Source organism: Phyllobates terribilis, unplaced genomic scaffold (genome assembly GCF_046119375.1).
Source record: "Phyllobates terribilis strain yellow unplaced genomic scaffold, ASM4611937v1 Scaffold_1__5_contigs__length_1240528914, whole genome shotgun sequence".
Lineage (NCBI taxonomy): Eukaryota > Metazoa > Chordata > Amphibia > Anura > Dendrobatidae > Phyllobates > Phyllobates terribilis.
The window spans coordinates 1,025,816,282-1,025,840,236 of record NW_027362761.1 but is presented as its reverse complement, the minus strand read 5'-3'; the positions used below and the strand labels follow the sequence as shown (position 1 = coordinate 1,025,840,236).

Genomic DNA, 23,955 nt, shown 5'->3' with positions numbered 1-23,955 from the left:
TCTATTTAAAAGATTCTGGTGTAGGCCAGAGAAATAGAACTGTGGTTTTCCTCTTCCACAGTTCTAATCTCCTTTTTATTACCCTTTGTCCATTGATATTGCGAGTGTAAGCTATTTTACTTCATTTACAATGGGCAAGGCGCGTGGCAAGGGACATGGAACTGGACGTTCTGGTGATGGTGCGTGTAGAGGACGGGGCCGTGGCCAAGGTGAAAATGTGCCACAACCAACAGCCACATCTTCACGCTCTCACTTCTTGACCGAATTACTAGGGAACCACACTACAACACCAGTATTGTGAACTGATCAGTGTGAGCAGGTTATTAATTGGATAGCAGATAATACTTCCAGTTACCTGGGCACCACCACCTCCGGTCTATTTTCCACATGGTCAAGTTTTAGTAGCAGTGAGTCTCGACAGCATACTTCTCCTCACCCTGTTGCTCCTTCCTCCCACCATGCCGAGTGTCGTCAGACAATAACTGATCCCACACTTGGACACTCTGAAGAGCTGTTCACTGGTCCATTTCCATATTTGTGCCCCTTGCCTGCTCCGCTTGAAGTGGTGAAAGAGGAGATCCCATGAAGCGATGCCCAAATATTTGAACAGCCACGGCCAGAGGAAGTTGACGCTGGCAATTTGTCACAAGAGGTGGACGATGACGAGTCACAATTGCCACGAAGTGAGGAGGAGGATCGTGGTGCGCAAGTGGAAGAGCAGGAGGTGGTGGATGATCTAGTAACTAACCCAACGTGGCAGTAGGACATGCAGAGCGAGGCCAGCAGCACACAGGGGGAGGAAGGCAGAGTACCCCAACAGGCAGGAAGAAGCAATGTGGTGGCTGCACACAAAAGGCAGGTAACAGTTCCCCGTGACACCAACATGAGGGACGTTGCCAGTACAACCGGTAGGTCTTCCAGAGTCTGGAATTTTTTTAAAGACTTTGCTGATAACCCCAAAAAGGCCATTTGTACCAACTGCCATGTCAGCATCAGCAGGGGTGACAAAACTACCAGCCTGACCACCACCAGCATGGTCAGGCACATGTCAGCAAACGGAACACATCCTCCCCATACCGAGGATTGCGGGCCCTATGTCAGTCAGAGTTGCCCCCACAGTGTACAGCTCCTGCACACCAATCTCCTCCTCATGTTCAGCCTCCATTTCAGATATCACCACATCAGTTACAAGCTGGAAGCACTGCAATACTGCCTCAGCCAAGCAGCAATAGGCTGAGCTGAAACTCATAAGCTTAGGTGATAAACCTCACACTGCTTGTGAGTTGTGGACAGCTGTGAAAAAGCAGGCAGATCTGTGGCTGAAACTGCTGAACCTACATCCAGGCATGGTCGTGTGTGACAATGGCCGTAACCTGGTGGCGGCTCTGAGGCGAAGTGAGATCACACACATACCATGCCTGGCTCTTGTGCTTAACCTTGCGGTTCAGCAGTTTCTTAAATCTTACCCCGAGTTGCCAGATCTGCTCGTCAAAGTACGCCGCCTATCAGCTCATTTTCAGAAGTCGGCTACAGCTTCCGCCACCTTTACTGTGTTGCAGCAGCGTTTTCAGCTTCCGGCACACCGACTGGTGTGTGATGTCCCCACACGTTGGAACTCTACCCTCCACATGTTGCAAAGGATTTGTGAGCAGAAGAGAGCAGTTGTGGAGTACCCGCTGCAACAAGGCTGTCGATATTCAGGTCAGACTCCATACATAAGACCTCAGGAGTGGACCTGGATGTCTGACATATGTACCATCCTGACAAACTTTGAGGAGTCCACCTAGATGGTGAGTGGCGATGACGCCATCATTAGCGTCAGCATTCCCACTTTTCTGTCTTTTGCAACGCTCTCTGCAGAGAATTAAAGAGGAGGCATTGCAGCCAGAGTATGATGAGATGGATCAAGAATCCGTAAAGGTCGATTACACACAGCCAAGCCTCATCTCATCCCAACATGCATTGGGGGACAATGAGGGAGAGGAGGAGGAGGAGGAGGAAGAACAGGAGCGGGTATCATGCGCTGTAGACGGTAGTACCTGTACAACTGTCATATGGTCGGTTCAGGGTGGGTGGCCTGAGGACAGGGGGGAGGAGGAGGAGGAGAGCATTGTCAGTTGTCATCTTGGTGAGGACATGGAAGTCTTGCCCATTACCAGTCTGGCACGCATGGCTGACTTTATGTTACGCTGCCTTAACCGTGACCCTCGCGTTGTCAAAATGTTGGGTGACAGTCATTACTGGTTGGTGACACTTTAGACCCCTACTACAAGGAGAACTTTCACTCTCTTATTCCGGAGGTGGAGAGGTCTACAAAAATGTGGCAGTACGAGAAGGCCCTTGCTGCAGAACTGTTAAAAAAATTCCCATCTGATCACGCTAGCGGCAGAGGTCACAGTTCGTTGCCCAACCAAGGCATACAGGCGAGAGAGACACAACTCCAATCCAGCAGAGGCAGGGGAACGCTGTCAACATTCTGGGACAGTTTTCTGAGACCCGCCCTGCTTATAGGCCCTTAGGCGTGGGGTACTCTCACAAGGAGTGGAAATTTTCAAAAGATGGTGAAGGAGTACCTTGCTGACCGTACCAGCATCCTCCGAGATTCCTCTGTGCCTTTTAATTATTGGGTATCCAAGCTGGACACTTGGAATGAACTCGCTCTGTATGCCTTGGAGGTCCAGGCCTGCCCTGCCGCTAGCGTGCTTTTAGTACTGCTGGGGGAATTATAACTGGGAAGCGCACTCGCCTGTCAACTGACAATGCTGACAAGCTGACCCTTATAAAAATGAACAAGGGCTGAATTTTGACAAACTTCTCATCACCAAAAAATGACAGCAGAGTAACATAAAGTCAAATCCACTGTATTATTTTGGAAGGTGTATTCCCATGCACTGCTTCACACCCACACATGGGTATACGCTTCCTCATTTCGGTTGTTTTTTGCTCTTCTCCTTATCCTCAGCCTCCACCACCACTATACCACCAGGGTGACCGTGGTCTGTGTAGCCAGCATTGCAATTTCCTCCGTCCTAATTTTTGGCAGCTTTTACTTGGAAGGCATGGGCAAAGACTATGGGAGAACCAATCCCCAATAATGGGAATAATGTTTTTAATATGCTGCATGGCTCTTGCAATGGGCATTAAAACTGTCTTGTTAAGCTACTGCGACTTCCTCCACTTTTCCAAGGGGCATTAAAACCGTCATATTAAGCTACTGCGACCTCCACGTCTCTTCCCAGGGGCATTTAAACCATCTTGTTAGGCTACTGTGACCTCCACATCTCTTCCAAGGGGCAATAAAACCGTCTTGTTAATCTACTGCGACCTCCACCACTTTTCCAAGGGGCATTAAAACTGTCTTCTTAAACCACTCTGAACTCCACAGCTCTTCCAAGGGGCATTGAAATGTTGTTTTTAATTACCTCTAACCTCCACGACTCTTCCAACCGGCATTGCATTTCCTAGTAATTTTAGTCAGCTTTTGCTTTTCGATGCATAGGCGAACTAAGGAAACATAGTGTTCACTAAGGGAGACCCACTCCCCAATAATGTGTAGAAGGTTTTTAGTACTCTGTAATCCACGTCTGTTTCAAGAAGCATTGCAGTTCCTCATAATTTTTGGAAAGCCTTCCATTCACTGCTTAGGCCAACAGTGTACAGGAGACCCAGTTGCTATAAATGGAAAAAACGGTTTAGTTAAGGCCCTCTGACCTCCATGTCACTTCCAAGGGGCATTGGAGTGCCTCGAAATTTTTGGTAGGCATTGTACTCACTGTATGCCCTATAACTGTGTAGCTGAACCGCTCCTTTTGGTACAGAAACATATCCTACAAGACATGTGTGGTTGACTGGCCTGATATCCATGTGAATGGTCCCTGTTCCTCCTGCTCTTTTTCCTTTGCCACCACCTCATCCATCATTCATCACCTGAAGCTTTGTTTTAACGGGAATCATAGAACTGGATAGTAGCAGGAAAACATCCAGAAATCCTCGGAGGAGGTAGGATATGTGCCAAAACGCTGACCACCTCATGCCTAGCCGCTACTACATACATGTGCTTGCATTCCAAGGAACAAAACGTTAAGGAGATGGACGGCCTCATGATCATGAGTAATTTACTCATTGTGTAGAAGGCCGACCACAGTTGCTGTCTACCTTCTGAACTTTGTGTTGAAGCCTGATTGACACAGGACCCGCAATCCTCTATGTCTGGAGGATGTGTTGCATCCCAAAGTCCTACTGTGTCCCGGCTTCCACAATATTAACCCAGTGTGAAGGCATCAGTCAGATGGACCATCTCTGGCCACATTCACTTGTCCACGTGTTTGTGGTTAGGCTGTCCTTTAAATAGGGGTGGCTGGGGACCGTTTATGGACAACCGGCCACCCCCAGGAGGCTGGGGACCGTGTGTGGGCACCCGGCCGCGGGGCGGCTGGTGACTGAGTATGGATACCAGGCCGCCGACGCAGCCATGACATGGTGGCCAGCATCTGCCTCCACATGCCTAAAAGGCCCAATTTCAAGTGCAAGCAAGCTAGCAGTATGGTATTGCAGCCTGGGGGTGGGTTGGTCGCAATTTGCACACTTATGCTTGCATTCCAAGAAAACAAAGCAGATGCTATCTTCTATCATCATCATGCTCCTCACCTTGGCACTCTCAATTCCCCTGATGGAGAAGCCAGGGCCCACCGGAGAAGTCTGGTTCTCTGGTGGGCTTGTCCAATGCTGCCCTAAAGCAGTCCAGGCTAAGAAAAGTGAGGGGGAAGTTCCTAGGAGAAATAGGGGTGGCTGGGGACCGAGTATGGACACCCGGCCGCCCCCTGGCGACTGGGGACCGAGCGTAGACACCCGGCCGCCGGGTGGCTCGGGACTGAGTATGGATACCAGGCCGCCGACGCAGCCATGACGTGTTGGCCAGATTCCGCCTCCACAAAAGGTTGTAAAATGTTAAAATGACATTTCCCAGTGAATGCATTTGTCACGGTTGAAATTAATACAAAAGTGCAAAAACGCATAAAAAATGCTACTTGTGAACATAGCCCAAGCTGTGGAGGAGTATTTTTGTTTTTAGTTATTTATTTTACCTTATACACAAGTCTTTACCCTGGAAAGGAAGTTCCTTAACATATTTCACAGGAAAAAAACATTTCAGTTTCGTTTTTGAACGTTTTATTGTGAGCCGGTAAAAGTGGCTTAATACCTCTGATCACGTTGTTGACAGCAGTGACCTGGGCGTCAGAAATGCTTCCTGGGGCAATCCCCATGCTGTCCCCATGTCATTTGAACACTGTCACTATCGTTTTGAGCACTTTTTAGGCTTTCTACAGACTGCCAGGGGTGCCGCCGTAACAATGCTCGGGTCTCCCATAGACTAACATTGGGCTCGTTGCTCGGGTCGAGCACCCGAGTATCTTGGTGAGCTCGGCCCAAACTTCGAGCACCCGAGCATTTTAGTGCTCGCTCAACACTAATTAAGTCTAAAAAATATACATTGTGTGCAGAATTATTAGGCAAGTAGTATTTTAGAGGATTATTTTTATTATTGATCAATAACTATGTTCTCAATCAACCCAAAAGACTCATAAATATCCAAGCTTAATATTTTTTGAAGTTGGAGTGGGGTTTTTTAGATTTGGCTCTCTTGGGAGGATATCAATTTGTGCAGGTAACTATTACTGTGCAGAATTATTAGGAAACTTAATAAAAAACAAATATAATCCCATCTCACTTGTTTATTTTCACCAGGTAAACCAATATCAGTGCACAAAATTTAGAAATAAACATTTCTGACATCCAAAAACAAAAACCAAAAAAATTAGTGATCAATATAGCCACCTTTCTTTATGATGACACTCTACAGACTTCCATCCATAGATTCTGTCAGTTGCTTGATCTGTTTTCGATCAACATTGCGTGCAGCAGCCACCACAGCCTCCCAGACACTGTTCCGAGAGGTGTACTGTTTTCCCTCCCTGTAGATCTCACATTTTATCATGGACCACAGGTTCTCTATGGGGTTCAGATCAGGTGAACAAGGGGGCCATGTCATTATTTTTTCTTCTTTTAGACCTTTACTGGCCAGCCACGCTGTGGAGTAGTTGGACACATGTGATGGAGCATTGTCCTACATGAAAATCATGTTTTTCTTGAACAATACCGACTTCTTCCTGTACCACTGCTTGAAGAAGTTGTCTTCCAGAAACTGGCAGTAGGTCTGGGAGTTGAGCTTCACTCCATCCTCAACCCGAAGAGGTCCCACAAGTTCATCTTTGATGATACCAGCCCATACCAGTATACCATCTCCACCTTGCTGGCGTCTGAGTCGAAGTGGAGTCACTCTGATTTCATCATTCCATAAAACCTTTGAAAAATCAGTCTTAAGATATTTCTTGGTCCATTCTTGATGTTTTATCTTATGTTTCTTGTTCAAAGGCGGTCGTTTTTCAGCCTTCCTTACTTTGGCCATGTCCCTGAGTATCGCACACCTTGTGCTTTTTGTTACTCCAGTAACGTTGCAGCTCTGAAATATGGCAAAACTGGTGGCGATTGGCATCTTGGCAGCTTCACGCTTGATTTTCCTCAATTCATGGGCAGTTATTTTGCACCTTTTTTGGCCAACATGCTTCTTGCGACACTGTTGGCTATTTGCCATGAAACGCTTGATTGTTCGCTGATCACGCTTCAAAAGTTTGGAAATTTCAAGACTACTGCATCCTCCTGCAAGACATCTCACAATTTTGGACTTTTCAGAGCCCGTCAAATCTCTCTTCTGACCCATTTTGACAAAGGAAAGGAAGTTGCCTAATAATTAAGCACACCTTATATAGGATGTTGATGTCTTTAGTCAACACCCCTCCTCATTACAGAGATGCACATTACCAGATTTACTTAATTGGTAGTTGGCTCTCAAGCCTATGCAGCTTGGATTAGGACAACATGTATAAAAAAATATCATGTGATCAAAATACTCATTTGTCTAATAATTCTGCACACAGTGTATACTGCTTCAGAATCATTCTCTTAAAATGGCAGCCTATGAGTAATTTAAGCCAAGGTATGCCTATACAGTGGCATACAGTATGTCAGGTGTACCCACTAGGATGTGTACACATCTTCTCAATGTTTAACGCCAACATTTGCTTAGAGTGTATCCACTCCATATTGAAGCATTGTGTTTGTTGTGGACATTTTAAGATTTCAGAGTGATGCACTTTATCTTTTAGATGTATTCAACAAACAATAAATTGTTACATAGGTTGAAAAATGACCTAGGTCCATCAAGTTCAACCTTTCTCCATCAATTATACATTTTGTCAAATTATCTATAACCCACAATGTTATGTGTACTGAGGAAATCATCCAGCCCTTGTATAAAAGCTGTTATAGTGTCTGCCATCACTACCTCTTGTGGTCGGCATTCCACAGCCTGACTGCTCTGACTGTGAAGAAACCTTTCCTATTCAGCTGCCGGAATCGCCTTTCTTCACTCATGCCCCCTGAATATAATTCCATGAATACTCTTTAAAAAATTAAACACAAAATGTCTTACTAAAAATATTTTGTTAGATGGTCTACTTGTTTCAATACAGCAAGATACGTAAATAAGTATATATTTATTTATTTGATACAATTTTGGTATATGTATGACATTGGCATGTCAAAATAATATGTTTGTAAATATTTTTTCTTTTCTTAAAAGAAAATACTGAATATTCTATATTCACCATTTCCTCAATGCTAGCTATTTACAGAAAGATTTAGCAAGGTCAAAATATTATAATAAACTGAATCTGTCAGCAGGTTTTTGCTGTGGAGTCTTTGAGCGACATGATGTAGAGGCAAAAACCCTGATTCCAGTAATGTATCACTTACTGGACTGTTTGCTGCAGTTTTGATAGAATCCCTGTTTTTCCTGCTGTTGATGAGGCAGTGATCAGAATGTTGAGCTCTTTATAACCCTGCTCACACCCCTGATTAGCTGCTTCCTGAGTACATTGTACATAGCCAGCAAGCAGCCTATCAGTGATGGGGTGGGGTTACACAAATTAGCAGGTCTGGTTTGCACGTAACACCAAGCCCAGCAGTGATAATCTCCTGCTGATAAAACACTTATTGCATTGAAAAAACAGCAAAACTGCTGAGCAAGTGACACATGCCTTAGAACAAGGCCGCCAGTCCCTACATAATGTTGCTCTCAGATTAAATAGCAAAAACCTGGTGACAGATTCCTTTTAACACATAGCTGGAACTTGGAGCAATGATCTTTCAATTAGACTCATGGCTTTTGAACTTGTGGATCAGTTTCAACATTTTCCCTCCAAGGTCCAATTTTCCAGACTTCTAAGCATTTTCTTACTTTACAAAATGAACATTCTGGTATAATTCTGCTGGAAGGAGCTATGTGTATAAAGAGAACAATACTAATTCCACATAACTACTCCTGGCCATTCTAAATGTGTAGGTGTTTGCATATAAAACTGATGTGATTGATTACACACTTCCAATCTCACTTCGTAAAAGCTCTTTAAAAAGATGTACTATATTTCAGAGATATTCTTTGCATACATTAGTGTCTCAGGAAGCCATAATGTAAAAATAATTTTGTTTACATATAGAGCAAAGGCACAGACATAAAATTTGTTATCTGTGTATATTATGTTTTCGGAAATTAACGAAAAAGGCATTGTTAAGTGCTGTGATGACAGGTTTATTTTTGTAAATGTGATATAAAAACAGGGTAATGGCAGGCGCTTTCAGTAAAATGTTGTACTTTAATTTCTAGCTAGACAAAATGCTGATGTGGTCACTATTATAAATAAATCAGCTCTAAATAAAAAGCCATTTTAAGTGTGCACTGAATAACAATATAAATATGGATATGTGTGCAAATTAAGTTAAATCGAATGATAGTAATGAAATGAGCCTGATAATCAGCCTCATGTTCTCTTAATTCATCCTCTCAATGATATTCAGAAAAATCACAAAATGTTGATAATAACAATATAAAATATTAGAAATAAATCTCGTAAAGTAAGACTATAGTCAAAAATAAAAAAATCAGCTAAAGTATTATGTGGCGTTGATATGCATTCCCCATATGTTCTCTGTAAAAGTGTTGTTTGTTTGTTTCTTTGTAGAACACATTCACACAAAAATTTGAGCAATTTAATAAATGTTTTTGGCGGCATATTTTATTTTTAAGATTATGAACCAATATTTACAGCATTTTTAAAGTCATATACCCACCAAAGAAAAAAATGTAAAAGAAAAAACGCTACACCCACAGCAAAGTGCATTCTGAAAAAAAAAAAAACATAAATGAGCCCCAAAACATAATAATTGCCAAAAAATCATATCACTCTGTGTTTTCAAAATTTTGCTATAGAGCTTTCATTGCAGTTTTTCAACTAAAGCAATAAACAATGACTTAAAATATTATATGTGAATACAGCCTTGTGGTTTCAAATTACAGCTTCTTCACAAAGCATTTTTCAATAACAGAGAAGGTATTAATTGTGTAAATTATATTTTCCTTCATAGGTGATAAATGCTCCTATTAAGCTCTATGCACACTATGAAAAATGAAAAAATGGCAACAAAAGGAGGAAGACCACCAATGTTCCAACATTGTTAATTAGTAAGGAATCTGGAAATTACAAAAGCGCAATAGGGTCTTATCTGAGTAAGAATTAGTATAGATATGTACAATTTTGCTCACCTGGTTGGGTCATGTGCACAAAATCCCTAAAAAGTCTTAGGCTGCTGCAGACCCACTAGGAACAATTCAACAAACTGGAAGCAAATAGGTTAAACTGAGCTGCCATCGGAGGACGATGAGAAGACAGGGATCCAAAAGTATGCGGTTTATTAGTCAATGCGTTTCGAAGGTAACAACTTTTTCATCTGGACCACGGTTTGTCCTGATGAAGAAGTTGTAAACTTCGAAACGTGTTGTGTAATAAACAACATACTTTTGTATTCCTGTCTTCTCATCGTCCTTCGACAGCAGCACAATTTAAACCATTTGTTTCCAGTTTCCTTGAACATTGTTAATTATACTCTTGTTTTTGGTAGTTCTGACCACAAGTTATACAATGTTTTGGTCAAAATAAAACAAATTATATTTAGAAATATAAAAAATATACAGTATATAATTCTGCAAATTGTGGTGGTCCTATATGTGGGCATGAGAATGGCAGCTACTGGATGTATCTTTCTTCTTATATGTATCAGCATCTTTAAAAATCACAATTTAAAAAGGAAAAGGGCTGTAAGAAGAATAAATAAAAATAAGAATGAAAAATAAATAAAAAGGAAGTATTTAAAGTGAACTTGCAGCAGTATATATGTGCATCTGCTATAGTAGTGTTGAGCGAATTTGTTTGGCATTTCAAATTTAGGTTTGTGTTTCCGGCTTGTTCGCGCCAAAAAAATCGGCTCCACCCCTGAACATCCCTAATTTGACATGCTGTCATGCAGATGTTATCTGGTGATCAGATGTTATCTGTTATTTGGAACCGCGAACCCGATTTTTGGGCGCGAACAAGCCAGAACCCCGAACAAGAACACAAATTTGCTCCCGCTTCCTCTTCCCACTTTCCCCCTGCCCCTTCATAGAATTTTATGAGCAACAACTGTCATCTTCTCTCTCAGTAATGTGAAAATCTGTATTCACTGAACACAGATTTTACCTATCAAATCAGAGTGAATGTTCACCCGAGAATAGAAAGAAGATATATCAGTTTCCTGTTTTTACATGTATTATTGATTTATGAAGAAAAATAAAATGACGATTACTCTTTAAACCGCTAAAACCTAATAACAGGGGAGAAGAACTAAAAAGCTATAAGAAAAAAATGTAAGAGTGTAAAACTAAGTCTAAAGTGTTCTTTAAATACATAAAGAGTAAAACAGTAAAAACTGAAAGTATTGGCCCTTGACAAGGCAATGAGGGAGAAATTGTGGATGGTTATAAGGAAGAAGCAAAACTAATAAATATTATATTCTCCACTGTGTTCACAGAGGAAAATGAAATGTTGGATGAAATAAAGAGGCATAAAGCAAACACTCCATTAACCAAGCACTTTGCCTCATGCAGTTCCTTTCTACTTCAGTAGGTAAGCACCAGTAATACCTCCTTCTAGCATGTATATAATGATAGTCGTGCAACTTAGACATGGATCTACTGCAAGTACTTACTATCACATTTAGTTCTTATGCCAGGTTAAATTTAAGTCATAAAAATATCCCATCTATTAAAAATACCAACCTGCGATGATACTTCTCATAAACTACCACCCTTTGATGTTATGTTGAGAGTATTGTTATACTTGTCTTTACTCCTTACATTTATTTTATGATTTAATAGACATAATCTCCTTTGAAATGTTGTCCCTTATACAGGATCATTTTTTTTCACTCCCATTCTACAGTAATGCTCCTTAATATGATTGTTTTATGTCCTAACAGTCTTTATGTATTGTACACGACAGCTTTGTTATTTAACCTTGGATTATGGCAATCAATTATTTCAAATATTATGAATTCAAAAATGTCGGGGTTTCTTCCTACGGGACTGGGGAATATCAAATTTAGTGCAAGTACTCAAGAAAAGGTCAAAAAGGAGCCCGGTAACTATACAACTGTAAGCCTAACCTCTACATAGATAAAACTATTTGAAGGTTTACTAAGAGACACAACCCTGGAGTATATCAATGTATAATTAAAACTATATCTATAGTACGTATTACTTCATATCTGCTTGGGATTATCCTAACAAAAGAATTGACTCTAGCCTACATTGTGCGGCAGTGACTGCTATACATTGAACAAGTATAGCTTTCGATGCCCCATAGCGTAGCTCCATTTAGTGTTTACATCAGCCACTGATGGAGCAAGTAACAGCTGATTGGAAGGGGTGGTGGGTGTCAGATCTCTACCAATTCATTGGTAATCCTAAGGATTAGAGATAAGTGACTATATTCAAGTGGAATTTAACTCTACTCCAATTTCACAAAAATTTTCATTTGTTAATATGCAAATTTCTTGTAATTTGCTTCCGTGTGGATCCAACAAAATGGCAACCATTGGCTGCTATTTTTCCAACCATCGAAAGGTTAAAAAAAAAATCCTTATACTTACCTTACAGCTCTGCACATGAGCTTGCAAGGTCACAGCGTACATCATGATATTGTGAATTTTTGCTCATTTGAGCAGAATCCTCTCGATTTTAGTGCTCGCGGAGGTGATCAGAAAATGCAACAAGGATCAGAGAGCTGAGATTGAGGAGCTGAACGGCTGAAGCAGTGAGTGGCAACCTGAGTATAATACATTTTTTTAAATTTTTTACATCTTACCTTTATTATACAAAAATTAAATAAAATGATGCCATCACATCCATGGGTAAATTTAAAATTGATTCTTCTTTATTGATTCCTCCATGAAAATCTTACTTGCATTGCTTCATCATGAATGCCTCTAGAGGCCTGTAGAGGTATCAATAACGAAAAATTTATTTTAAATTTATACACGGATGTGCCGGCTTCATTTTTTTCCCCTTTCATCTAATGTTCACTGCGAGCCAGCAGATAAGTGGCACCGATCTACATTAGCATTGGAGCAACCAAATAAATGTGGTGAGTCCAGCACCAACATGCTTTCTCACTATTTACCTTTATACCGTTATACTCTGGGGTCTGTAGCGAAACAGAGCATAATAAGGTAAATTAAATTTGCAGAGAGAAACTTCCCTGTAAATCAAATATCCTGGGAAAATACACAAGAACAGGAAAATTCTAATTCTGCCTGATTCATTCATCTCTTGTAAGGATAGGTCATTAATATCATATGCTCAGAGAACCCCTCTATGGTAGCAGAAAGAAGTTTTTTACAGAACAATGGATGGGTGATGAAACTATGGAACTCTATGCCACAGTTAGCTGTCCTGGTAAAGTCACGTAGAGAGTTTATTATGAGCTTCACATGGTAAAACGCATAAAAGTGTTTTTCAGTTTGAAGAGGTTGATGACAGTTTTACTTCATCAACTGCTATTTTGCAAACAAAAGAGTTGTCCAGTCTATAGAGAAGACTGCATTAACCATACAGCAACATTTCACAAGGAAGGGGATTGGTGAACAACCTGAAATATCATGTAAGTAAGTGCTAATACATCTGGATATTGAAACTATGTCAACATTGTCAAGCAAACACAAATAAAGATGGTACATTTGCTAACAAAGTGGACAAAGCTTTTTATGGATGGGTTATAACATGCTTGAATATATACACTTTTCTGAAAAGTAGAATGGCATCAGGAGTAGTGATGATCGAGTATGAATCGTTAACCCATTTGGGCGAGCACGCTCGGGTGCTCACTGAGTATTTGCTGTCGAACAGGCAATCCCTGCATGTGTCACAGCTTTCTAACAGCCGTGACACTTGCAGCCGTGGCAACAGTAAAAGAAATGCTGAGCACGCCAAAATACTGGGCGAGCACCCGAGCATGCTGCCTGAAAGGGTTAAGATTAATACTTGATCATCACTAATCAGGAGACAAAAAATAAAACAGTAAAAAATAAAAAAAAATAGTTCTAATTATGACAATAATAAGAATAAATAAACAAATGTTTCTTCGTAAGATATAGAAATATGATAGTTGTCACATAATGGAGCATTAGTGCACTAGTGTTACAGGCAGTAAGTGGACTTCAAAATTATAGATATAAAAAAAACCTATGTAAAACTTATTGATGTGTGATATATTACATACGTGTCTTTCTAGCTGAATCTTCTACAAAGAGGGAAGAAATATCTTCATCCACTCCAGCTGAGTTCTTGGCAATGCAGGTATACGCGCCAGTGTCTTCATAGCGTACATTGCTGATGTGCACTTCACTGCCATTTGCTATGGAGAAAATTAAAAGATCTTAAAAATAATTTATTTCTCAAGTAAATACTGCAGTTATTATCAAAACTAAATGATAATGTGTTACATGGCATAATTATATACACATTAAAACTAGAATAAAATGAAAAAGGTTACTGAAGATTAATTTGCCTATGGTCATTAGTTGTTTCTAAAATAAAACTTTTTCTAATCAAATCTAACCCCTAAAATAGGTTGTTGAACACAAACCAAATCTCCCCATGCAACTTTAATTCTAATTTCTATTACAGTTCCTGAGCATTTAAGGATGTGAATGTGATCCTTCCACAGTCACAAGGACAGTTTCGTTTAATCACATTCAATCTTTTAAAGACACAGAAACAAAGGCCCTGATTTATAATTTACATGTTTTAAGTCTTTTTTTAGTTTGTGAAATTTGTGTCAAATTTATCAACTGATTCATGCCAAAATAGTTTTTCTCTTTTGAATTATTTGTGCATTTTTTGTAAAATGTCGCATGACCCTTTCAAAAAGCTTTAAAATGTTGCAAGCTAGTCTTCAACTGTGCAAACAGACACAAAAAAACTGATTTTGTAATTTACTACAATACTGGAAAATTCTGCAACATTTTAAAAAGTCTCAAATGAAGCATTAACTGAAAAAATCTAGATGATGAAAGACCACACTAAATGTCTACAAAACCCGAAAAATTATAAGGACTGAAAAGATTGTGTAAAAATGGCACAAAAGCAATAATGAATTTGGCACAAAATAAAAAAGCCTAAAAACCAAATTTTTCAGCCACAAAAGGTGTAAAAATTACAAATTTGGGCCAAAGTTTTGTTTTTAAATGTTTCTACTGTGTCAAGAGAAAATCAGAATGATTCATCTTTTTGAAGAATCTACAAAGAGAAGATTTTTTGAAAAAAATTATTTGGTCATTTCTAGTCATTACCTCAAAGACAATTTTTAATGATCTAACATTCTGATGAGATTTCTCACACCACCCACCCCAGTAGCATGCATGGTGGAGGAGTTGGTTTTCTCCTGTCAGATAACTGCTCCTTCACCCAAATTCCACTGCAACCATCTGTTACTGTCCCTTCTTTTTAGGAGCCCTCTGTGTGCATCTACTCCCCCTCCAACCTCCAACTGGCAGTTATTTACCGCCCTCCAGGGCCAGTTACCATCTTTTTCGACCACTTCACCACCTGACTACTTCACTTCCTTTCCGCTGACATTCCCACTATCATCATGGGTAATTTCAACATCCCCATTGACACTTCCTACTCAGCTGTCTCTAAGCTTCTATCTCTTATGTCCTCCTCCAGCATCACTCAATGGTCTTCTGCAGCCACTCACAAAGACGGCCAAACACTGGACCTCATCTTCACCCGCTGTTAGACAGCCACAGCACATGCAGCCACGGCGGATCAAACATAGATACAGAACACGCCGAAAATGCTCGGTGAACACCCGAGCGTGCTTGATTAAAGGTTTAAATGAGCACCCTCGCTCAACACTATTCCCTATCTAACCTCTCTAACTCACCTCTCCTGCTTTCTGACCACAACCTACTTACATTCTATTCTCTCTCTTCTCCAGGTGCACAATCACCACTCCACAAACTTCCACATCCTTGCAGAAATCTTAAAAATATTGATATACACTCACTTTCTGAATCCCTTCTACCTCTTGCAAACATATGCTCTTTATACAATGCAGATGCTGCTGCCACTTTATATAGCAAAACAGCTGCAGCTGTCAAATTTGTTGCCCCCCTCCACATACCAAAGATTGAAATATCAACAGGCAACCCTGGCACACCAGTCTGACTAAAGAACTGAGGTGGGCTTCCAGGGCTGCTGAGTGATGATGGAAAAGATCCCAATACAACAAGCCACTTCATCACATTCAAACAGTCCCTCACTACTTTCAAGTCCGCACTCACTGCAGCAAAAAAATTTACCCCTTATCTCTTATATCCTCCCTGTCTCACAGCCTTAAACAGATATTAACCCCTTAATAGCCTATGACGTATTAGTAAGCTATAGGCTATCACCCCCGGTTCAGCACGGGGTACAGCGCTGAGTCCGCACTTAACCGGGCATATGTCAGCTGATTCTTACAGCTGACCTGTGCCCACAACAGCCATGTGTGGAATCGCGATCCACCCGCGTCTGTTAACCAGTTAAATGCCGCTGTCAATCTCTGACAGCGGCATTTAACAGCTCCGTGCCGTCACGTGATTGTGGGTCACTGAAGGGTGGGCATGGCAACCTGGAGTCTGCAGCAGACTCATGTGGTTGTCATGTCTCACTAGCTATGAGGCCAGCCTAGTGGTCGGTGCTCATAGCATAGGAGCATTTCTCCTGTATACAGGCGATCTGCTCGTCGCCTGTATGCAGTAGAAATGATCAGGAAACTGCTGCTTCTATTGAAGCATGCAGAAAGTGTAAAAAAAAATGGTTTTAAAAATATAAAAAAAATATAAAAGTTTAAATCACCCCCCTTTCGCAATGCCTGTCAGATATTTAATCCTTCTTCTCGGCTAGATTTCTAAAACTTGACATGGACAAAACAGAATTCATCATCTTTCCCCCATCTCACTCAACCCCCACTCAAAAGACCTATCAATTAAAGCAAATGGCTGCTCACTTTCCCCAGTCCCACAAGCTCGCTGCCTCGGCGTAACCATAGACTCTGATCTCTCCTTCAAACCACATATCCAAGCTCTTTCCACTTCCTGCTGACTCCAACTCAAAAATATCTCCCGAATCTAAACATTCATCAATCAAGAATCTGCAAAAACCCTACTCCATGCCTTCATCATCTCCTGCCTCAACTACTGCAACCTCCTGCTCTGTGGCCTACTTTCTAACACTTTTGCACCTCTCCAATCTATCCTAAACTCTGCTGTCCGACTAATCCACCTGTCCCCCTACTATTCCCCGGCTACTCCCCTCTGTCTATTCCTGCACTGGCTTCCCATTACCCTTAGACCCAAGTGCAAATTCCCTAATGATGGCATAAAAAGCCATCCACAACCTGTCTCCTCCATACATCTGTGAACTAGTCTCCCGGTGCTTACCTGCACACAACCTCCAATCCTTACAAGATCTCCTTCTCTATTCCCCTCTTATCTCTTCTTTCCACAATCACATACCAGATTTCTCCCATGCTTCCCCCCTACTCTGGAACTCTCTACCTCAACATCTCAGACTTTCATCTACCACGGAAACCTTCCAAATGAACCTGAAGACCTACCTCTTTCGACAAGCCTACAAATTGCAGTAGCCCTCGTTCCATCATACCGCTTCACGACTAGCTCTATCCTCACGTACTGTATCCTCATGGATCCCTTGTAGACAGTGAACACTCAATGGCAGGGTCCTCTCTCCTCCTGTGCCAGTCATGACTTGTATTGTTTAAGATTATTGTACTTGTATTTATTATGTGTACCCCTTTCACATATAAAGCGCCATGGAATAAATTATGCTATAATAATAAATAATAATAATATGGTAATAGAATGAAGTAGAAAGTAATCCTTATTATTGATGATAGTACTAAAGCAAATGAAGTATAACTGATAAGTACTTTTATTGGTACTCAACAGGTACACAAATATTCATATATAACATTCTAGAGAAAAACAGTGATCAAAGACTACCCAATAACCCCAATCCATACAACTGGCAGCATTAACCAACATAATATATTGTTTTAATCGCTTCAGTACTACGACGTTACCTCTTCTTTATCACTGACATTATTTTTTCAAAAATTGATTGGTTTTGTATTGCAGCATCCAGAGAGCTATAGTGTATTAATTTTTTTCTGACAATGTAGATGGCTTGAATGAAGATCTAATTTTGTGGGATCGGTTGTGTTTTTAAGAGAACCATTCATCAGTTTGAGCAAGTTAAACTGGCCAGATCATGGAATAGTGATGTAAAGCAGAGTAAAATTTAGTTTTTGTTTTTTAATGTCTCCTTTTCATTGTTGAAATATTAGTTTGTAAATGTTAGGTTATCATTCATGTTAAATCTATGAGGGTGTTAAGAGATATTTTTCACTGTGGGAGTGCACTTCTTCCACTTCATGAGGTTGACAAATCGTAAGCAGGCAGCAGCATACTGGGCAAAAAAATAACACACCTTCACAATAATTTAGAGTAGGTTTCTTAATGTGAGACATGTACTGACAGTCTGCTCTCTCTGATTTCACTGTAGAGCTGTATATGATAACAAAGATCCATGTGCAGAGCAGAGATACGTGTGATTACATACAGCTTTCAGCTTTTATCTCATAACAGTCAGTGATGGAAGAGGGGCTGAGCTTTTTCTGATTACAAACTTGTCTGCAACTGCAGATCATCTCGTACAATGTTGTCAGCTCTGTTGTATCCTCTCCCACACACTGGTTGTTCAGAGATGTAAGATAAAGGCATTAGAAATCACTAGTGAGGAGAGTAGACTGTGTCACTACATGTCTCACAATGATAAAACCAGCTCTAAACTAATCTGTGGGCATGTTCTTTTTTCTTCAGTATATTCCTACCTGCTGTTGATTGGTTAATTTTATGCAGGGGAAGAAGTACATGCCTCCATTGAAAAATCTTTGGTAACATCTCCTTAGACCTAACATAGATTATAACCTGAGCTTTACAAGGGAATATCTCTGCAAATTAAATTTAGAAGAGGTAAAATAAAAAGTACAATATACTCAGTTCTGTGACTACTATTCCATGATATAGCCTGTTTAAAATGCTCAAACTGGTGAAAACACCACTTTAACTGGAATATTTTGAAGTATATATAACTTTTTGATACATTTTATTTTTTAGGTAATAAACATAAACACCAATGTTGCCATTACTTTTTGTGCGTTTAAATATATATCACATACAGTAACTAACATGATGACTTAATTTTATAGGTCATTATAGAGCAATAGGAATTATCTATATATTTTTTTTCATTTACTTGTACTTTTTTTTGCATAATAGCTAATTTATGGAGAAAGTAAGAGGCCTCAAGAGCCATAACTAATTTTTGTTTATCTACTTGTAATTTTAAGTTGTCAACTACTGGACAACAACTTATTAAAGAGGCAAGAAGGTGAAAAAATGAACAATACCCATCCTCAGTAAATAGACTCTCCAAATTATAGACAATGGTAAATGAACCCCCTGTGTATATTAATTTCTGATTCAAAGCAAACATTTAAAGCAAAATATATATATATATTTTACTGTGGGCAGTTTTAGAATTCTAACCTCGTCCGCATACTCATAGGGTTAAGAGTGCATCAGATGTTTCATTGGTAATTTGGAAGAGAACCTAACATCTTATCAACACCCAATATCAACCTGGGTTTACGAGGGACCGTTCCTGTCAAACTAATCTGATTAGCTTTTATGAGGAGGCAAGTTCTGGACAGGACCAAGGAAATGCAGTGGATGTTGTGTATATGGACTTTTCAAAAGCTTTTGATATGGTTCCACACAAAAGGTTGATACATAAAATGAGAACAATGGGGATAGGGGAAAATATATGTATGTGGGTTAAGGACTGGCTCAGAGATAGGAAACAAAGAGTGGTTATTAATGGAACACTCTCAAACTGGGTCTCAGTTAACAGTGGGGTACCACAGGGGTCAGTATTGGGCCTGCTACTTTTTAACATATTTATTAATGGCCTTGTAGGGGGGATACAGAGTAGTATTTTAATATTTGCAGATGACATTAAACTCTGCAGGGTAATCAATACAGAGGAGGACAATTTTATATTACAGGAGGATCTATGTAAGCTAGAAGCTTGGGCTAATAAATGGCAAATGAGCTTTAATGGGAATAAATGTAAGGTAATGCACATGGGTAGAGGAAATAAAATGAATAATTATATGCTTAATTGTAAAACACTGGGCAAAACTGTCACTGAAAAAGACCTGGGTGTATTGGTGGATGACAAGTTTACGTTTGGTGGCCAGTGTCAGGCAGCTGCTGCAAAGGCATAAGAAGAACATAATTTTACCTCTATACAAGTCACTAGTGCGACCACACTTAGAATACTGTGTACAGTTCTGGTCTCCAGTGTATAAGGAAGACATAGCTGAACTAGAGCGGTTGCAGAGAAGAGCGACCAAGGTTATTAGAGGACTGGGGGGTCTGCAATACCAAGACAGGTTATTACACTTGGGGTTATTTACTTTAGAAAAATGAAGGCTTAGGGGTGATCTTATTACTATGTACAACTATGAGGGGACAGTACAAAGACCTTTCTACTGATCTTTTTACTCTGAGGCCTGAGATTGGGACAAGGGGGCATCTTCTACGTCTTGAGGAAAGAAGGTTTAATCATAATCACAGACGCAGATTCTTTACTGTAAGAGCAGTGAGACTATAGAACTCTCTGCCGCATGATGTTGTAATGAGTGATTCACTACTAAAATTTAAGAAGGGCATGGATGCCTTTCTTGAAAAGTATACTATTACAGGTTATATATACTAGATTCCTTGATTGGGCGTTGATCCAGGGAACTAGTCTGATTGTCGTATGGAGTCAGGAAGGAATTTTTTTCCCCAATGTGGAGCTTGGTGTTTGCCACATGTTTTTTTTTTTGCCTTCCTCAGGATTAACATGTTAGGCTATGGGTTGAACTAGATGGACTTAGTTTTCCGTCAACCTTAAAAACTATGTTACTTTGTTACTATGTATGTTATACATGCTGCCCAGTGTTGCGTTTCAGAGAAAAGAATACTTTTAATAGCCACCGGGGACTGAGCCTTGCTGGAGAATAGTTTCTGCCTGCTGACAGTGATTGACCGGTGTCTGCCTACATAGACAGATACCTGTAAGTCACTGTCAGCGGGTGGGGAGAAGGACAGTCAGAAGGACCAGCCTGTCTGACTCATCTGCTGTGGGGCTCAGTCATCCTCGGCTATTAAAAGTATGTTCCTCTCTGAAATGCAGCAGCATTTCACAGTTAGACATGCCTGGCTATGATACTATAGCCAGTGCCTGATTCATGCTGCCCACAGATGTAAGGTTTAAAGCTTTTTTAATGAGGCTTCTGTGTCCATAAGATATGACATCATTAGCAAATTGAATAGGTTTAATGTTGATATTGAACAACAAGGACGTAATCCTATCCCTTTAGTAAAACAATATGTTTTGATGGTTTAATATGCTGTGTGTTTGCTTTTGTATATATAAATTTTAAAATGTAATATACTTCCCTTCAAGCTCATCTCATCAAATACAACTAACAGCCAGGGCTAGGGGATATTTTCAAATACCTTTGTAGCATCTACAATAGCTATAATTTTCCCCAGAGCTTGCTTTACCTTTCTTCTGTGCTACAATCTATATTTTTAAGTTGTATATCCCCTTTAAACTATTTTTTTCAACAATGTTGTTGATATTTTTCATCAAGAAATATATTGTTAGAAATAAAATTACCTATTTATCTTTTGAGACACTCAGTAGAAAAAAAAGAACTGAATACTGAAACGCAATACAGTTGGTGTCATACTGTCCAATCCTGCCTTGTTTTCTAACATCTGGAGCATCTGCTATATGACAGGTCTTGAGTTTCATTTGTAGCAAAGATTAATATATCTTGGAATAGGCATCAGTGTGCAGAAGAGAGAAGCAGATGAGCAATAAATTAAATGCATACAATTTGTCTGACTTTTAAAAGTCTAGTAATTACCTGCCAATCAAAATCTAAAATAATTTTTTAACTAAAACTCAAGTTGTTTTAATGAGACAAGACATTATAGAAAAAGCAAAAAATATACAGATCTTAAAAATAGTATTATAAGTAATTACCCTAAGTTACAGGACAACCTAAGAGGGAAAACCCAAGGGACTTTGAAAATGGAGTATGTTTTTTTTTTTTCACTACTTTTTTATCTATTGTGGCCAGATCAGTCTATTAAAAAATTCAATGCAGGATCCTGCTCCATCTATAAACAACAGCATATTTCAGCAAATTTTCTACATTGATAATTTAGAGTATGTTCCTTATTTTTTGTATAATGTATTCAAAACATTAAGGAAATGATCTGTAAGAAATCCTTTTATCTTTAATAGTTTAAAAATGTATTATTAATACTTGTGTCAATGATACAACAGATTGTATAAATGATAATATTTTACAAATATTTTTTATTTCCAACATGTCAAAAATGTATAATATATTCTTATAGAAATCACTGACTGAAGCTACTCATGTGCAGCCACCTCTGCACTGACAGTGGCAAGCACTGATGCCCTGTTCTCCAGATAATGAGACCTCCATCTATTTTACATTTTTGTCGCACCGTGTCTGACTTGCATCTTTTATACGTTATGATTAGTGATGAGCAAGCACTAAATTGCTCGGGTGCTCGAAGCTCGGGTCGAGCACATTGGAATACTCGGGTGCTCGACCCGAGCAACGAGCCCAATGTAAGTCTATGGGAAACTCAAGCATTTTTCTGGTGGTCCCCCCGTTGGTCTGCAGAAGGTCAAAAATTGCCCAAATCGATGACAACAGTGCTCAATTAAACGCCAGGCAGGCAAAATATATAGACAGACAGGCAAGCAGTGTATATAGGAGGGTGCATGAAAAACATTGCAGGGCACTTGGAACACACTAGTGCCCTCCGATTTTCATGCACCCGTCTCTTTAAAAAAGCTGGCCGGCAATTCATCAGCGGCATACACCGGTACCCGACAATTTAGAACAGAAAGAATAGAGCATCACACTGTTATGATCTGCAACAAGTACTAAGGAAAGATAGGGGAAAGCTGTCCCTACAGTAAGACTAAGCTGAATCCCTACGATGTAGCGGGCTGCCTGTTCCTTGTGAACAGACCCGCCTTAGTCCTCGGCTAGTCTGAACGAAGACCTATAGAAATAAGGGAGGGGTCCCTAAAAGTACTAAGGACTGGGACACCTCCTAAACAGAAGTTGTTGCAGAACACAAAAGACAAACTGACAAAAAGTACTAGAGGTCCAAGAGGACCAAGCGAACTGACAGAGATAGGCACCGAAGCACCAGGCTAGCAAAAGAGTCAAAGAACACTGAAGTCCAGCACAGCCAGAATGGCAGAGCTGGAATATAAAGGCAGATGGTCACATGACCGCAAAACACAAGATAGAAAAAACTAATAGGAGGGTTTTAACACACATAGATTAGATAGATAGAAACATGTCAGTCACATATATAATAAGTAGAGTGACAGTGTTGGTTACTGTACTTGTTATTTTGTGTTAAAATAAAGGATTTATTTAAAAAAATAATAGTGTTTTTGTCTCTTTAAAAAAGCCGGCCGGCAATTCCTCAGCGGCATACATCGGTACCCGACAATTTAGAACAGAAAGAATAGAGCATCACACATAGATTAGATAGAGAGAAACATGTCAGTTACATATATAATAAGTACAGTGACAGTGTTGGTTACTGTACTTGTCATTTAGTGTTAAAATAAAGGATTTATTAACAAAAAAATTGGCGTAGGGTTTCCCGTAATTTTAGTCTCTAGCGGAGGTTAAGGAGATGGCTTGGGCAGAAGTTTGAAGCCTGGGAAGGGGGTTATATCACGGAGCTTCCCAGGCTACTAATATCAGCCCCCAGATGAATACCTAGCCTTTGCTAGCTATTAAAATGGGGGACCCCCCAAAAAATGACGTGGGGTCCCACCTATTTTCATAGCTAGCAAAGGCTAGGCAGACAGCTGGGGGCTGATATTAATAGCCCAGGAAGGGTGCCATGAATATTGGCCCCCTCCTACGTTAGAAACACCAGCCATCAGCTGCCCCAGAAATGGCGCATCCATAGGATGCGCCAATTCTGGCACTTAGCCTCGCTCTTCCCACTGCCCTGTAGCGGTGGCAGTGGGGTAATAGGGCTGGGGTTGATGTCAGCTTATAATGCCAGCTGACATCAAGCCCAGGTTAGTAATGGAGAGGCGTCTATAAGACATCCCCATTACTAACCCCATAGTGAAAGTTAAAAAAAAACACAAACACCCAGAATAAATTCCTTTAATTGAAATAAAGACACAATTCTTTA

The 23,955-nt window shown here is 40.1% G+C and overlaps 1 protein-coding gene across 2 annotated transcripts in view; it reads right to left on the bottom strand.

The window, feature by feature from the left end:
- The window catches only part of FSTL5 (follistatin like 5), a 1,189,778-nt gene that overhangs the window by 230,570 nt on the left and 935,253 nt on the right, over positions 1-23,955 (bottom strand). For both annotated transcript variants that reach the window (XM_073644479.1, XM_073644487.1), the window contains one exon: positions 13,770-13,904. In XM_073644479.1, coding sequence (XP_073500580.1) covers positions 13,770-13,904 — 135 coding nt within the window. The remainder of the gene's footprint in view (positions 1-13,769; positions 13,905-23,955) is intronic.